The 18,652-nt window shown below is 43.1% G+C and overlaps 1 protein-coding gene across 1 annotated transcript; it reads left to right on the top strand.

Annotated features, from left to right (window-relative positions):
- The first annotated feature begins 12,838 nt into the window (after positions 1–12,838).
- Positions 12,839–14,246, top strand: LOC131678845 (thioredoxin reductase-like selenoprotein T homolog CG3887). The gene is made up of 3 exons (XM_058959244.1): positions 12,839–13,172; positions 13,359–13,647; positions 13,703–14,246. The coding sequence occupies exons 1-3, from the start codon at positions 13,006–13,008 to the stop codon at positions 13,862–13,864; spliced, it is 618 nt and encodes a 205-aa protein (XP_058815227.1). The 5' UTR covers positions 12,839–13,005; the 3' UTR covers positions 13,865–14,246.
- Positions 14,247–18,652: the final 4,406 nt, after the last annotated feature.

Here is an 18,652-nt window from a genome sequence, read left to right as displayed (position 1 = left end):
GTGTACAATGTTCGATTCAGGCAAAGAAGCGTGATGGATTCGGAAGCATTTACAGTACCAGCTCGATCGCGACACCATGAAGCAGCTTGAATGACTCTTTTGATGCATAGATAGCTTCCATGAAATATTGATGATCGATAAGTGTGAGAAACAGAGCTGCTAATTTGCGACAGGATTATTTGAACTTGAAGGAGGAAGAAATCACAAATAATGACCTACTATGTTCAAACAGCAGTTGTTAGTTGCATCATTAATTGAAGCAGACACACCAAAATTTGGTTGTCGATTTTTGCAAAATTTTGGATGTATTAGCAATCCAAGTTGCCGAAAGATCGGCAATCGGGTCATTAAATGAGAAAAAAATCTTGTTTTATTACATACATCGATAAAGCTGATTTTCGTGATTGCAACAATGTTTTTTTCCAACTCAGGAAACGTGAAAATAAAATTTAAATTTAAGAAATATGTTGACAGTCTGAAGACACTATCAGAATCATTTGACATATCCCTGTCAAAAAATGCGGTCGAACATGATCAGGCGATTTAAACAGTTTAACGTTTGACTCAACTCGCCTGTGCTAATTGCCACTAGGAACAAATGCAATTTGCGAATGCGATTTAAAGGCGATTTCAACACTTAGACAAATTTTCTGGCGGCTGAAAAGGACTTGGTTGTTTTTGCGTTTTTCAAACATGGCATGGCATGCAAACATGGTTCATGTTTGGCTTAAGCTTAAAATAGTTTTTTTTAAACAACTGGCTTGTTCTAGCTGTATTTTGTTTGTCTAGTGCACTTCATTTAGCCAACGAATGTGGGAAATTGTGGAATCGTGTGTAAATATAGTGGAACAAGATCTCTGACCTAAACTCTTAATAAAAGTCAGATTGTGGTAAGTTTTGGTATGCAATGCCAATTTCACCATTGATTCTTCCTATAGTTTGGTGGTGATTACCTAGTGTAGTGATAAGTTTATGTAAGTAGATAATGAATCCGAAAATAAGTATTATTTGTAATTTTCATATTGGGCCATTAAGGGCGATTAAATGGCGCATTCCCTGGGCGATTTAGGGGCGATTAAAGGGTGGGTAGAGCGGCTAAAAAATGACGGCGGCAAATCGCCAAATGTTGCTTTTGAAATAGCCCCCTAATTGCCAGCAATTTGCTAGCAAATTGAAGGGCAATTAGCGCATCCGAGTTGGCAAATAGCCCCCCGTTAGCCAGCAACTTGCCCTTTTTGACTGTGATCGAATTTCACGACAAATGATGCCCTGGCAGAAAAAATGAATACATGTTTTCCCGCAGCGTTATTTTAATTTGACATAAACTCCATTCAATGTATATAGAGTTCTATGCAAACGATTTCACTCACACTACTTGGGGGTTTGTTTTCCTCCAGCTGTCATATATAAAACTGTCAGCCAAATTAAACATTTGAATTAGCTCTCGTAAAGTATTTATAATGGTGTTGAAATGCTCTGTGTCGCTGTAAAACTGATTCGGGGAACGTACAGTTCCGGTTGATCATATTTCATCATGAAAATAATCCGACCGAAAAGTTATTTTCGATTTGTTTTCCTCCATCTATGACAGGTGGAGGAAAACAAACTGTTGAACACACTAATACAGTTACAGATTGACAAGTACTCTATAGTTTTTTTTTCATTTTGGGTGTTGTCTTGATAGGCCAGATGTAAACAATCGCAGTTTTCCTATGTATGGTTGCCAAGTTTACATAAGATTTATTTTAAAAAACAAAAAAATCGTTTTTGCGTATTATAACGATTTTTTTTTAAATAATGTTATATTATGTATATTGGACCCAAAATTTATCGATTGGAACTGAAAACTATGTGTAGCTTAATGACCCAATTCAGGTGCACTTGATCCAACTAAAGAAGAGATACCAGGGCCTTGCCTCTAACGATTATTTTTTGGTTCATTTTGGATTCGCCAATAAGTAACTCACGGTCCCTCGAAATGTCAATCATGACGTTTTTCTGACATAAACACACTCACTCATTTTTATGTCGATAAATGGTATCTAAAGAAAAAAAACAACATGAATGTTTCTAAGCTCGTATCTAAGGAAAGAATAACAAAGTAGCTAAAAATAAACTAAACTTTTGCAATCGATTTTTTTCTGATATTGCCGATGATTGGGAACAACGATCTATGAAACTTGAGCAGGTTTGGTGTCGGATAAAGCTAGGTCTACAAGCCATGTTTCACAATGCTGCGAATGGAATCATCGCTAGTTGTATTCTCTCAAATAACAGAAGACTCCGTATCCTTTTTAATTCCAACATACGAACGCCTTGTGTTTCAAAAACATTTTGATACATCAATCAATTAATCAATATTACTTTTCTATCTGTATTCAATGCATCGGTATTTATTTCATTATTTTGTGGATAACCAAACATTCACTTAAAACGAAAGTTCGAGCATTATCAAACAATCCGAAATTTTATGCAGACTTTCGCCTCAAATGTAACAACCGATTCCAAACTGACCGAGTCTGAATCGGCTGTTGCTTTTCAATTAGAATTCTGGCAAAAATCAGTCGGAACTTCGAATATCATGGGAGATGGGTTTGATTTGGAGATGAAAAATTCAGAAATGCTTAAAAGTTGAGCGTATCGCTGTACTGCCTATGATCGCAAACCAGTCCCATAAAGACAGGGAATCCCATAGAAAACGGAACAAATATGCGATCATAGGTAGTGTATCGAACACTATCGGTTCGATCAGGTGCATTTGAAATAAAAGTTTGATGAACATGTACCAACAGAGATCGAATAATTATTACTACGTTCGTTCTCATTTTGAAACATCAGATCATACTGGCACTTGTTTGTATCCTACTGTTTAAAATTTGCTATTGTCATGTATTCAATATTTCATAATTATATTTGAACATCGATTCTGTTCTACCGACCAGGCAGTCTACTCTATTCATACCTTTATACAACGTTAAATCGTGCATACGTTTCAAATATTATTAGCCCTGATGATTAAGATGTCGCAACATACGAATATGCCATTAGCTAGTTGTATACGTCATCATACATTTAGTATTCACCGCTTCCGTTATCTATTTTAGTTACAAATGAATGTAATTGTCCGAATTGAGTCATATCTCAATATGAATCAGTGTGAGTCTCGGTCTAGGTACTCCTTACAACATACAAGGTTGCTATCAAATTTCTCGGCGCCACTATTGTTCAGTCAGATTGCTGCCTGGGACAAAATAAAGAGAACAATTGTTCTTTTATTATGATTGAACAGGATATAACTTGATCTTTTACATTCATTCCTATTATTTCCAGTTTCATCAGATACTAGAACAAACTTTCATTCAACTAACCAGCATTAAAATGCGTACAGATTTTACCCAGAAAAGCCCGATCATAAACAAAACCGCTGGATCTTCTAGAATGTGATATGTTCACAACAAAATGAAATAAATACTCAAACTGTTCTCGATTTAGTTTGCCAACAATAGGGATCTTTAATTTGGAAAAATTGCCTCAGTTTTTCATATGTATTGGTAGCAGGTGTCCTTACGAGTACACTCATATCATTCTCAAACCTTAATTATTCTTTTTTGATTTTTAAATTACAAAAAACCAAATTAAATTCAACCAACAAACTGACAGTTGTTCTACTAAACGACGTATCTGCAAATATCTCGTTCGCTTCATTGTTAACCGAAACTGTTGTTGTTGGAATAACTTGCCCTTTTCAATCAAAAATTGTAATACAAAAATAGCATTTAAGCGAGAGTTATTGCGCGAACTCAATAACATGAATTAAAATATTAGCAGTTGAGAGCAAAAATTAGAATAATAGATTAGCATTAGTTTTAAAGTTTCATAACTATCATGAATTCTGATCAAAGCAAAGTGTAACATTTAAAAAGGTAGGTGCCTTACGTTATACGGTGGAATAAGCAAATAAATAAATAAAATAAATAAATAATAAAAACATCACCCCACACAGCATGATCTGGTACTTTTGCAATCCGCTAGCAGCCTGCCATCCCAAGCTTCATCAGCAAACTATGGTAGAATATGCCTTACCCAAGTAACCATAAGCATTAAGCCATTGCACTATATTGGCTATACATTTGCACTAATGTTGCATTGAAACTCCATTACAGCATCAACAATGCAATAAAACTATATTAGCATCAATAATGCATAACTGCACAGCCGACATATAGCATTATCGCTTGCTCTATATGCGTATATAAAGCTGATATAACGCGTACATGTTTCAAGGATCTTTAAAGCATGTAAGCTTTACAAGTGCATTTAATGCCATTATAGAGCAAATAAAAAGCCGATATAAATCTATTGCAATGCTGTGGGTTTATTTGTTATGCAACTCTTCTTGAAGATTATATTCAGCATATTTCATTTCAATCGAACATATGCAATATAGTCCTGGGAGCAAACGCAGCGCACTTACCGTGAAGGACGAGGTAAGGTACCTCAGTTGGAGACTTACTAAAGGTAATTTTCGTAAAATTGTCATATCATGTCAGAACGAAAACCCATTAAGGATATTCATTACAATTACGGTTTTAAACAGAACATTTTATTTTAATTTTTTTTTTCCTTTTTGCTCATCATACCGAAAGGAAATATAAGAAATGGTTTTAAAACCATGGCGGACAATGACAGCCAGATGAAGCCTTTTAATAGCATTAGTAATGCTAATATAAGGCTTTAAAATTTGACATTTGTGCGCTGGTGCTATATAATAGCATTAGTACTGCAGAAACGAGTTGTCAATCTCTGCACAGTAATAGCACTATATTTCGCCTTTTCTGGCATAATACCAGCATTATATAAGTATTTAGGGCTTCACAGCACTATAAGACTGCATTATATGTGGATCTAAAGCAGATATTAGGCTACGTTATAATGCTTATTGGTTACTTGGGTAACCCGCACACCCCTAAAGATCCCTATTACTTTGGGACCATTTATAAATTACGTAACGCTTTTACGGAAGGAAGGGATATAACAAATTGTGACATGTTGTGACATATGGGGAAGGAAGTGTAAGCTATAGACACGTTACAGAACACTTTTTACTGAGGAATTTTTTTTTGGCAAATTTTTTAGGGGAATAAAGAAATTTGGGACAGTTTGGTACGGGCGAGTCAATTTTGGGCAATTTTTGCATTACGTAATTTGTGAATGGTTCCTTTTTTCTGTGGCGACCAGAGAACCGGCTGAGAATGAAACAAGCTCAAGAAGTACTTTAAAACATCAAAAAGGAGAACAAATCAGACTCTTAAGTTTTTTAATAAAATTTTGAATATATGTGGCTTTTTCATCTAAAAAAAATAAAATAAGGGTGCACAACTGAAATACTGTTTTTTAAGGAGTAAGACTTACGAATTATATTCCAGCTGATATGACTAGATTCGGTTGCAAGCAAAAGTAAACGCTATCATTCGATGTAACGACGTATGCATCGATTGGCTTACCATGCATTACCGTCGATGACAAAAATTAATCTTCAGCTCCGAGAGCGATCAATTCAATTTCCATCTTTTACCGTTATCGATAAGGCAGTCATAGGCAACCTTGCTTAACTATGGTGGGAGCTGTCCTACGTAAGCCATCGATACACTTACTCACACCAACAGCCAGCATCATGAAGCCAATAACCCAGGTGCTGTTACCGTTGTCTTGACTATTGTAAGCTTCAGTTTCACGCGACTGATTAGCTTCCTTCAAAAAATGTAATTATGTCTATATAAGCCATTAATTTCTTATTTACGTATCAATTATTCCAGGATGGGTATTCACCTATTATTCGTATTCAGCCAAAAACAACAAACACACGACGTTTCGAAGAAAAAAAGGACACCAAAAGTAATTTTCTATCACCATTTTTCACTTCCGCATCTTGCTGCTTAGAAACTTTGTTTATTTGTCTGCATCTAGGCCTACGTTGATGATTTTCCTTTTTAAGTGCACTCAAACTGGGGCGCCATCAAGTGATGAGTGCAGTCAAATCTAAAGGGACCGATGTCACTCGTTCTAAAATAAGCCACATATTTTGTATAATTTGTTCGCACGATTTACGTCTTTATTAATTGTCTTTGGAGATACGGAGGAACTCAGACAGCGATGATTCGTTTACCGGTAACCGCTGCCGACAAGACGCTGGAGGTAGGTAAAGTTACTGTCGGATGGTCAAGATGCCAATTGAGAGCCGCCCCTCGAGTGAAAAAAACAAGCGGAGAAATGCTTTAAGTGTTTGGGCTTTGGACATTTGGCAGGGGTTTGCAAAGGCCCGGATATATCCAGGATATGCTGTAAATTGTGGGAGACTGCACGCAAAGGCCGAGGTGCATGCTTTGCAGAGGATGGAAACGATCATCAGACGGGTAGCTTCAAATGCCCTGCCAAGAAGAGTGCGACTGCAGGCCAACGGTAATGAAGATATCCCAGATAAATCTGAATCACTGTGACACAGCACAGCAACTGTTGTGGCAGTCTACGACAGAAGCAATGTGTGACGTTGCACAGCTGTATCGAGTAACTGGATGGTGGATAGATCGGGAACGGCTACTATACAGGTTATGGGCAGATTCCCCATTCAAGAAGTAGTAGAACGTTCATACGAAGGCTTCGTGATCGCCAAAATCAACGGCGTCTTCGCTGTTACGCTCCTCTAAGGTGGACAGTGAAGCAGTTCAGCCTAATGCTGGAGCAGTTAACCGATCAGTTGATCAATCGGAAGCCGGTAGTCATTGGTGGGGACTTCCAACGCCTGTGAAGTGGGGCAGTAGAGTGCCCAACACAAGAGAGTACATCCTGCAGTATAGCTAAACAAGACGTTCTGGCTGATGGCCGCACGAATCGCGAGCGCAGGGTGATGCTTGAAGCGGATGGACGGACATCTACCCGAATAATTTCATCTACAGTATGACAAGTGACGTAAACACCAGAAACGCGTTCGAAGAGTTGTGACGCAGATCATGACCGGTTTACAGCGGAAATGGCATGATGAACAACAACCAAAAGTTTTAGGAGAGCAAACACCGCCGGGAAACTCTCCACCAGAATAGGCTAGAACCACTGCCGGGGATTAGCCAAATAGACTGCGACAGAGCGCATGTTATGGGGCGCCAGCAAACCGAACGCTACGCTCCATCCGGAATTATAGGACCGATCACGGCACCATATCATTTGGCCCGATAGATATGTAGTGAAAAACAAATACGAATCGGTATCTGAGAGCTTCTTTCGCCGAGAACTCTCCATCGACGTATCCTAGATACACCGCCGGAGTCTAGACTGAGTAGACCGCGACGAGACACCACAAGGCGCGGGTCGTCGGGGCACCAGCGATCCGGACGCCCTGCTCCACCGGAATCGCCAAACTGACCGCGGCACCAGGCTGGTTGGCTCGGTTTCGAGAGAACTTCTCTCGCCGGGGAACTCTCCGTTGGAGTAGGCTAGGTCCATGGTCGGGGACTAGACCGAGTAGTTTCCGAAAAAGTCAGGAGCTCAACGAGGAAGTGGTACTAAATGGCACAAGGCAGCCGAACGGCTTAGTAAATTAGACAACCTGAAGTTGGGGAAGTAGGGGAAGATCAATTCTCGACCCACAACTAGCTTTCCTACTGCCATACAGAATTAGCCATGTTGTGTAGATTGTTGAAAACTGGTAGTGTATCGTCCATGTATGCTGAAAGAACTACTAAGTAGTTGGATTGGATTGTGTGCTGTACACAAAAAAGCCTCTCTCCGAAGAAATGCCGTAAGGTAGTACCGGGGGGAAATTAGGTTCGAACAGATCAGGGATCTAGTGATTAGCATCAAATCCGCTGTAGTAGCAGACAAATGTAAACAGATGACATTGCTAGAGAAAGCTGAAAGCGCTGAAAAGACACTGAAGACCACGGAGACAGTGAAAGCAGAAGCCTATGAGACACCGAAGGATGATCGGTAATCCCGTCCCGGGAAAAGTGTAAGGGTAACACCAGGAGAGGAGAAGAAACCGAAGCAGACCAAGTCAGTGAAAGAAAGCGAAACAGCCGACAAATGGAAAAACTAGAAAGAAAAGAATGAAAAGAATACAAAGAAGACTTTCGGCCGCGTCACCAAGGGTGTAGGGGAGACGCTCTTGTCGTCAAAGCAAACGACGGCGTGACGTACGCTGCGATCCTCAAAAGGGCGAGAGAGGATCCCAAGCTAAAGGAGCTCGAGGAAATCGCAGTAAGAACTAGACGCACTCAGAAAGCTGAGATGTTGTTCGAGCTGAAGAAGGAGCTCGACCTATCGGGAACTCGCGGCAGAAGCGGTGGGAGGAGAAGCGTATCCCGAGTAATTTCACCATTCTCATGGTCCAAATTGGGCCATTAAATGAAGAATAAAATTCATCTTTTATTACATAAACCGACAGAGCTCATCTTTCTGAATATATGGTCAACTCTTAAAACTTCAGAATCATGTTCAATTGATTTTCCCGAAAATGTAAACACGTGCCCGTTTGACACTATAGCTCTTCCTTGACAGTGAATTTAGCCACATGGCTTAACATTTTTGACAGTTATCTCAGCAAAAGGATAGGGATCAAGGTAGTTCAATGGAAGGTGTGGTCGTAATAATTCTATTTTATAAAAGATTTTTTATTTGTTATTTCGCATACAAAAAGCAAAAAAAAATCGACTACGTGTCTTCAACTTCAGTTGCATCGAAAAAAAAATTAAAAGAGAATATATAGCTTAATGACCCAATTAGGTCATTAAGCTATATGATGTTTTATCCTTTTGCTGGGATAACTGTCAAAAATGCTAATCCGTGTAGCCAAATTCACTGTCAAGGAAGATCGATAGTGTCAAACGAAGACGTGTTTAATTTTTTAAGAAAATCAATTAAAAATATTTCTAAAGTTTTAAAGATTGAACCCATATACTGCTATATTTAGAAAAAGGTGCTTTATCGCTTTATGAAATAAAAGGAGATTTTTATTCTTCGTTTAATGACCAACTCACCCCCACTAAATGGTGTTTTGATAGTGTTTAAAATTGGTTCAACAAGGTTCAACCCATGAAAACAGCATCAGTGCCGAGGAAAATGGACCCGAGAAACTTCTGACGTATTAGTGGAACGAAAGACTCATCATCCTCCGTGTGGCCTGCCTAAAAGCCAGTAGACATGTTCAGAGAGCAGGATCTGAGGCAGTCAAAGAAGAGTGTAATGGCATATTCTGGGAGACAAGGGCTGATTTTAAATGCGATATAGTGCTTAGTAAGCCCATCTGCAACAAGGAGCGGTGCAGAGAAGTGGACGCTAACCCCTGAGGAGCAACACTTACCGTCTCGGGATGCCCAAGGTCAAGGGTCCAACGACACCAGCTGAAATGTGCGCTGACATACTTCAAATTATTGTTTTCGCCTTTTCCAGAAGAAGGAGCCAACTGCATGGCTTACGTTGAATAAGATGGTGGAAATGCAGGTAACAATCGAGTCTCCAATGACAAGCTCCTTATAGTGGAGGAAGGACTGAAAGCGAAGATAGCTTCCGGTCCAGACGGTATCCCGTGGTACTGAAGACCCCGATCCTGGCGTTTCCGGACATGTTCAGAATAGTTCTACAGACATGCCTGGACGAAGGCTACTTCCCGGATAGATGAAAGATCCAGAAACTGGTGTTTCTACCAAAACCAGGGAAGCCACCGGGAAGTCCAGCATCCTAACGGCATATATGCCTGCTGGATACTCTTAGTAAACTTCTGGAAACGGTCATCCTCAACAGGCTGACGAACTACGCTGAAAGTGAGAACGGACTATCGCAGAAGCAGTTCGGGTTCCTGAAAGGGGTTTCGACGGGGGAAGCCATCCGTACAATCATCGCGAGCGCGGGGTAATCGCTGCTGCACCGTGGTGACGATCAACGTGAAGAACGCGCTCAATAGCGGCAGCTGGATGGTTATCGCCGTAGCGCTGCACAAAATGCGGGTCTCGGACTATTTGTGCACAGTTCTAAACAGTTAGCTTCATAACCGAGTACTGATCTACGAGACGAACATGGAGAAGAGGTCGATTAAGGTCACGGTGGGAATACAACAGGGCTCCATACTCGGCGAATATAATATACAACGGAATGTTAACACTGCAGCTGCCCAGGAGAACTGAGATCATCGACTTTGCAGATGTTGTCCTGACGATAACCGGTCAGAGGAGGTGGAGATGTTGACGACAGAGATCATAGACATCGTTAAAACCTAGATGGCTGATGTCCAGTTGCTTCCGGCTCACCACAGCGTGTAATGACAGCGGGGGGGGACTCAATCCACTCGATGCCTGCGCTGAAGCACCCAGGTGTGATGGTTGACGATCGGTCATATTACAGCCATGTCGACTATACATGTGAGAAACCAGCGAGGACACCAAACGTATTAACAAGGATCATGCTAAACATTGGAGAAGCAAGATGCACTACGAGACTTCTCCTGGCGAGTGTCTGACGTATCGGCCTGGGCTGCTGCGCTGAACTCAAAGTGGATCCGGACGAAGTTGACAAGCGCATTTCGCCCAATGGCAGTTTGTATCGCGAGTGAGTACAGAACGATATCGTCAGAAGTGGTATGCGTAATTTCCGGGATGATCCCCACGTAGACGTGGAATACTACCAGCGGAGGAATGCACATAATGCAACCAGACTGGTTAGAGCGGACTCTGGCAGCAACAGTAGGACAACGTGGAGAAAAGAAGATGGACCCACCGACTCATCCCAAAAGTTTCGGCTTGAGTGCATAAGAAGCATGAAGAGGTTCTATTTGACGCAGTTTTTGTTCGAGCGTGGAGGATTCTTAAAGTACCGACATCGGATTGGACATGCTTCGTCACCACATTGTCCGAAGAGTGTGAACGTGCCAGAGACGAAGAAGTTCAAATGGGTATGCTCTCCCAGTCTCAGAGATAGTGGCGAAGGGACCAACAAAGTAGCGGCACTGGCTAGGAAGCCGCCGTGAAACCACAAACCGGGACTCGGGAGAAACTCCACCGCCGGGGAATTCTCTGCCGGTGTAGATTAGGTCACCGCCAGGAGCCAGTTGAGTAGTGCGCAACATAGCACCAGATTCGGCTCGTCGGGGCACCAGCGAATCGGACGCATGGCTTCACTGGAATCGCCGGTCCTACCTGGACTCCCTACAGAGCAGCTAATTAGTAGGCTATATCCACCGCCAGGGATTAGCACGAGTAGATCGCGTCGAACAGCTAGCAGTAGGTCGTTGGGATGCTACGCTCCACTGGAACCGCTGGACAAACCTCAGCACCTGCTGGTTAGCCCATTGAGTAGGCTAGCCGGGGAATTTACAGTACTGTAGATTCACCGCCGTGGACTATCTGACTATACAATGACAAAAATGGGAGCTGATTGGCTCACGACACAGACACCGGTACCGAGAGCAATTCCACCGCTAGGGATCTTTCAGTCGGAGTAGGGTGAGTTCACCGCCGGGGACTATCCGAGTAGATCGGGAAGAGGCTAGGAGCTGAAGGACTCACTGAAACAGGAGCCAAATAGCGACGTAATAGATGGAGATCGAAAGCAAGAGGAGAGCGCAGAGTTAAATGGCTCAAACGTTGGTCCATTACATGGATCAAGCGAGGCTCCGAGATAGCTGCGTAAAACTCGTGAGCAAAAGGAAAAGGTGCGACGAAAGCACAACGAGCCCCCAACGAAGTAATACTTTGATGTAGTTCCGTGGAGAAGAAGGGGAAAGAGTAAAGTGTGTTTAGTGGTGCCAGTACAATACAGGCCAGGCTTTTGAAGCGTTTCGAACCATACTAAAAGACTAAAAGACAGGCATTTTGCGATCTCGACTAACTGAATCAAATGATACATGTCACTCGGTCCTCCCGGCCTCCGGTTGCAAAGTCTATTTTTGGAGTGATTATGTAGCCTTTCTTCATATGAGAAAGGCAAAAAGTCGCAACTTCTTGCTTTGAGAAAAACTGGTACGTTTTCCTTAACACAGATTTACACAGATTTCCCTGGCATCCCTGGAACTGACAAATGCAGCTACAGTCGTGATTTGCTGGTTAGGCCACACATCTGTCCAACTAACGAATTTTATTCGTTAGATGGACCGACTGACAGATGTCAAAAACTCTTCAAAGGAGACGTTAGTAGTGTAATTGCATATATTCACACCTCTAATAATTGTCAGATTGATTGTCAAAGTAAATTTGACATAAGATTTTGACATTCAGATGCTTTTTAGTTGGACATTGGTCCAACTAGCGGAGGTCCAACTAAAAAGCGGTCCAGTTAAAAAATGTCCAACCAGCGAATCACGACTGTAGTCCGTTGAAATATGCGAAGGTGAAGAGAGGCAATGTGAGACGAAAGTTAAATTGACCGGAAAAAAATAAAAAGAAGAAATCCGCAAGTGCCATCCCAGATTCAATGAGGTATATATAGGTGTGGCAGAACACACGGTTTGCTAGTGTTGGCAACCAAAAATATGTAAACAATCCAGAAGCACAACGGGTCGACGTCATAGCGGTCACACGATTCAATGGGAGCGGAACGACCGCTATGACGAAAGCAAGTCGATTTATACTGTGATCACTCACACCACTCATGTAAGATTCATCTTACGAATACCAAAGTACCATCTTCGCCAGACCTGTATATACGACATTGTCCCAGATTAGCACAGGCGAGTAGAGTCAGAAGTCAACATGTTCAACTGCCTGACATCGTCCATCCGCCTTTTGCTCGTCTGGGAGGTAAGTGTACCGAAATCCCAGTATTTTTAACATTAATATCAACTGTGGAAGTCATATGACACATACGTATATGTCAAAAAGGAATCGAACGATCATAATCGGAAAATTTTCTCGTTGGTTCATATAGTGCATAAAAATAATAGAAGATAGCAAGAATTCGTAATCTAATTAATCAATTTAGATATACGTAAAATTGGTAAGCTGAGTGTTACGGTCAACCGGAATCATGTTCAGTTTTAGCCGAAGATATTTCCCACTATTGACGGTGCTATGCGTAGCCGCTGTATTATTTAGCTTGGCACCGGCAGGTGGAAATGCAGAAAAAGAAATACCTATTACTAAATTCAGCCAAAATGTCGGTGGATACGGAGTAACGATGACTTTCCTATACTGGTAAGATCTACGTTTTTTTTGTTCTTGACGTACCCACAAAAATATGTTTGCGTACGATAGTCTGCCAGTTTGAAACTTTACATCTTAGTCATAGCTAATCGAACGTGTTAATTTAATTCATTTGATTCGATATAATCTTTATAGCTATCAGAAGTTGCCAAAAAAGTATTATATTCTATTTTGCAGTTATTCATGTGGCTATCGCAAAGCGTTCGACGAGTATTACAATGTCATTCATGAAAAATATCCGGAAATAACTATCCGAGGCGGAAACTATGACCCGCCCGGTGCATCCTTGTACCTATCGAAGGTTCTCTTGGTCACCAAGCTGCTGATGATCATTGCCTTGATGTCCAACTTCGATGTGTTTGGATTCCTTCGGCAACCGACACCATCCTGGTGGCGTTGGTGTACGGGAAATAAGCTGTACGCTTGCATGATGATATTTTTCCTCGGGAATATGATAGAAGCGAAGGTAGGTAATTCGGTTTATTTGAAAAAAATCCTGATGAAAATTCTTTTGTGTTTAGCTCATGTCATCCGGAGCATTCGAGATCTCGCTGAATGACGTTCCGGTGTGGTCGAAGCTGGAAACGGGTCGAATTCCGGCGCCGCAGGAGCTGTTCCAGATTATCGATAGTCATTTACAGTTTTCCGAAAAAATCGAACAGAACCCGGATTTTGTGAAATAATGCTCTAATCGCTTGGTGGATTAGTTTTTGCAATTGCTTCAAGAGAATTGAATATTTAGTTGCTCACGTGGTTTTTCTATTTTTTATGAAAACGACAATTTTGTATTATTTGTACCGTTCTGTTGAGGTATGAATGTAAATGTTCCCCATGTAGTCAAGTAGTAATATATCAAACGTTTCTATGAATAAAACCAGAACTTATCGAAACTTAACATGAGAACTGCAACAAAATGAACCAAATTCAATCCGGTTGTAATAAACGAGTCGGATTCTGTTACCAAATATTTCAAAACGTGATTTGGTATGTTGAACCAGTGCTATTGGAAATTTGTTTATGAAGTGGTGAGGTTCAGTTGTGAATAAAGATATTCGTTGGGCTCAATTTGTAGGTATAATAAGTGTGAAGAAATCCTTTGGAAATTGTATAGACGTCAAAGCAAAAAAGTGAAATTTGTCTCTTTTTACGTTTCTTACCAAAGAAATGTATAGGATTCGCTCAAACTTTGAAAACTTTTTTATACCAATCGACTCAGATCGACAAATTAGGGAAATGTATGTATGTATGTGTGTTTCTTTTATAGTAAAGCTTCAAAAGCCTGGCCTGTAGTGTATTGGCACTGTGTGGGACTCACGTTCATGCCTAACCACTAAAAATATCCTTACTCTTTACGGCCTTCTTCCCCACAAAACTACGTCAAGGTATAACTTCGTGGGCCGCCGGTTCACTCTCGTCCCCATGTTCCGTTTAGGTGCTGATTCTTTGAGCAATGTAGCTCATGTTTCCGTGAATCATTCAGCTCCCGGGCTTATCCCACCCTACTCCGACCGATAATTCCCCGATGGCGAAATTTCTCCCGACACCGATACCCGGTTCCTTGAGTCATCTAGCTCCCAGCTTTATCGAGATCATCTCGGATATTACCCTACTACGGTTGAGAGTTCACCGGCAATGAAATTTCTCTCGGCACCGGTGTTTATTTCGTGAGCCAATTAGCTCCCCTTTTCGTCATGATTCTTTCGGGTAGTCCACGGCGGCGAATCTACCCTACCGTGAATTCCCCGACGGTAGATTGCTCCCGATACCGTTATTCGTTTCCGTGGAGCCATTTAACTCCCCGTTTCGTCTACTCGGTCTAGTCCCCTGCGGTGGACCTAGCCTACTCAACGGGACAACAAGTAGGTGCTGATGTCCATCCAGCGATTCCGGGTTCACTGGAGCCCCAACGACCCACTGCTAGCTATTCGACGCGGTCTACTCGGTCTAATTGCGTACTTACGAACTACCCAGTAAGTTGTCCAGCCCTTCCGGCGAAGCCTGATGTCTAGTTCACCGGCGCCCCGACGATCCAAACCCGGTGCTACGTTGCGTACTACTCAACTGGTCCTCGATGGTGGACCTAGTATACACCGTCGGAAAGTTCCCCGGTGGCGGAATTTCCCTCGAAACCCGATTTGTGGCTTCACAGCGACTTTCCAGCCAATTACGCTACTTTGTTAGACTCTTTGCCACTTCTTCTGCAGCTCGAAGAGTATACTCGTAACCATTTTGTGAACAGCGTTCCAGGTATGCTTGTAGTGGCACATCTTTTCGACGATATTGTCAACTGTCACACCAAGCATACCCCTACGAACTTCCTCGAACCTAGGGCATTCGAAGACCACGTGCTCCGGTGTCTCTTACACGAAGACGCATGTCCAAACCGATTCAAGTACTTCCGGAAGCGTCCATGCCCAGAAGGTAAAAATTTTAGGGGGGGGGGGGTCCAGACCCCCAAGACCCTCCCCCTGGATCCGCCACTGCTTCAAATGAAAGTTCGCCTCGGCGTGCTTCCTATGCACCCAAGCTGACATATTTGGGATGAGTCGGTCGATCCACCTTCCTTTCTTTGCGTTGTCCCACTTCTGCTGCCATTTAGCCAACGAGTCCGCTCGGATCAGTCTCCTTGCATTACGTGCATTTCTCCGCTGATAGCATTCCACATCATTGGTCAGAGTGATGCAGATGGGGATCATCCCGGGGATAACGCATACTGCCTGCGATGATATTGTTCTGTACGCACTCGCGACTAGTTCGGCCATCAGCCGGAATGTCCTGTTCAGCTTTCTACTTGGTTTTTAGCGCAGCACCCCAACAGACGTCTCGTGCTGCTTCTCGGGCCGCTTATCACACCCAATTGCTTCAGTGCACGCTTCGATGCAACCACTTGCCCACCGACGTCGATCTGCATCCGCTGAACCGCTTTACAGTTGCTGACCAGCAACACTTCCGTCTTGTCCCCGTTCATCCAGCTCTCGATCACTTCTATTGAATCTCTGTAACCGACACCTTCACTTCTTCAAGTGTCTCATCCATCACCGTTAGTGACACGTCATCCACATCGAAACCCACGATTTTCCTGGGCAGCCGCAGCATTAAGAACCCCTCGTACATCTCGTTCCAAAGAGTTGGACCGAGAATGGAGCCCCGAGGAACGCCTGCTGTGACTCGCATTGACTTCTACCCTTCGTTCGTCTCGTACAGCAGCACTCTGCTCTGGATCTGGATCAGCTTCAGGATCAGGCATAGATAGTCGGGAACCTTCATTCTGTGCAGCGCTGCAGCAATGGTTTCCCAGCTGGCACAGTTAAATGCATTCTTTACATCTATCGTGACCACCGCGCAGTATCGATCACCTCTTCGCTTCTGTTTAGATGCCTTCTTAGCACTCTCGAGCACTGTCAGAATTGCATCCACTGTCGATGCTCCTTTGCGGAATTTGAACTGCATCTTGGACAGTCCGCGCTAACCCTCCGTGCATTTCGTCAACCTGTTAAGGATGATTCTTTCCAGGAGTTTTCCGAGAGTATGCAGCAGACATATGGGCCTGTACGAAGCCGAATCGCCCGGTGGCTTCCCAGGCTACCGCAACGCCACCAGCTTCTGTACCTTCTGTACCTATTTCAGGTAAGTTACCTTCATCTAGACACTTGTGCAGCACCATCCTGAACATGTCTGGTAATGCCAGGATCGCAGCTTTCAGCATCACGTTTGGTATTCCATCCGGGTCGGTGGCTTTCTTTGATTTCAAGCGCTTCGATGCTTCTGCGAGCTCGTCGTTAGTCACTTGCAGATCATCCATCCCCCCTTCCTTCGCCGTACGGTGTTGGTAGCCAGATAGTTGGATCGTGCTTCGGGCAAAGACTCTCGACAATTATCTTTAGCCTGCTCGCGCACATTTCGGCTGACGTCGACGAGCCCTTCACTTGCTATGCTTCGCCCCAGCGATTGACATCTACTTCTCGGCACAACTCCTTGTGGCAATCTGATTTGCTAAGTCTGATCTCCCGCTTTAAAGCGATCCTAGCAATCTTACACTCTTCTCTATCTGGCCCCAATACTAAGCGTCTCGTTCTACCAGTAAGCTGGACGCCGTTTATTGCATGGTTCCGATTTTCGCGACATTGTGGCGTAACAAGCCCCCGCAATCCTTCTTGTTAGGTCAGCCGCATCCACGTTCTCGGTCCCGCCATTCGGTTTTCGTCTTCCACTTTCACTCACCGGTGGTCCGTACTACAGCAGTGTTTCGTTGACCGATACAGTAGCGAATCGCCTGGTGGCCACTATGCGTATACATTTCGCATACTCTCCAATCCATATTCGCCGTCAATGATGGACTACAGAATGTGACGTGGATGATAGACTCCCTCCCGTATCCCCTCAATGTGCTAACAGAACCATCATTGTTCAATTGTAAGTCTAACTTCGCTAGAGCTGCCTGCAGGATACACCCTCTTGTGCTGGTTACTCTACTGCCTCACTCCACAGCCCAGGCGTTGAAGTCACCGCCAATGACTACCGACTTCCGCCCGATCAACTGCTCGGGTGACTGCTGCAGCATTAGGCTGAACTGCTCTACTGTCCACCTTGGAGGGCGTAAAAGCTACACACGAAGCCGCCGTTGATTTTGGCGATCACAAAGCCCTCGTATTAGCGTTCTACCACTTCTTAAATGGAGAATCTGCACAACACTTGTATCTCAACCGTCCCTGATCTATCCGCCACCCAGTTACCGTTACCAGGGGGACTTGATAGGCTCTGCGATCAAAGGGACATCGCAAATAGATTCTGTCGTAGACTGCCACAACAGTTGCTGTGCGGTGTCACAGTGATTCAGATTTATCTGGGTTATCTCCATTACCGTTGGCCTGCAGCCGTCTTCTTGTAGGCAGGGCATTTAAAGCCACCCGTCTGATAGTCGTTTTCGTCCGCTGGAGTGCAAAGCATGTATGAAACTATGTGTGTATATATGTATGTGCACACACTGGGCATCTGAAGGGAGATCGCGATCAACGGTCCGGCGAAGCTTTGTCTAAGAGGTTGTAGCCAGGTTCACCGTATAAACATTAATTTCGTGGTAGCATTCCCTGCTTGTGGTGAATCCTAGACCTGTACCTGTCTTCCAATTCAACTCCTTAAAACCTATGGAAGCGTCGCTGGGTCGGTGGCTTTCCTTAATTAGGCATTACATCAAAATTTCCTACCATATCCTAAGTATCGGTGAAGATGGTCGTGACCGGTAATGACGATTCTCATGCTATTGGTTTACTGAACTCAAAAGAGATAAAGTTCATTCCCGATCTTTTACCTCACAAGCAAGATGAGTTAAACTACCTATAGGAAACATGATAATCGTTAGTATGCAATCTACGAATAGCACCGTGCCTCGCAACGCAACCAAGATTGCAAAATTTTGTTAATGGTATACAGAGCATATTTAGGAAATTTTGCTTGACGCAATGTGAAGATGC

This window comes from Topomyia yanbarensis, chromosome 2 (genome assembly GCF_030247195.1).
Source record: "Topomyia yanbarensis strain Yona2022 chromosome 2, ASM3024719v1, whole genome shotgun sequence".
Lineage (NCBI taxonomy): Eukaryota > Metazoa > Arthropoda > Insecta > Diptera > Culicidae > Topomyia > Topomyia yanbarensis.
This window is presented reverse-complemented; position numbering and strand designations above follow the sequence as displayed.

What these genes read in the sequence shown, in the direction of transcription:
- LOC131678845 (XM_058959244.1), top strand. Translation starts at nt 13,006, where the DNA reads ATGTTCAGTTTTAGCCGAAGATATTTCCCACTATTGACGGTGCTATGC. An exon ending in ACGATGACTTTCCTATACTG is followed by an intron (nt 13,173 to 13,358) that starts GTAAGATCTACG and finishes TCTATTTTGCAG; the next exon opens with TTATTCATGTGGCTATCGCA. An exon ending in GGAATATGATAGAAGCGAAG is followed by an intron (nt 13,648 to 13,702) that starts GTAGGTAATTCG and finishes TTTTGTGTTTAG; the next exon opens with CTCATGTCATCCGGAGCATT.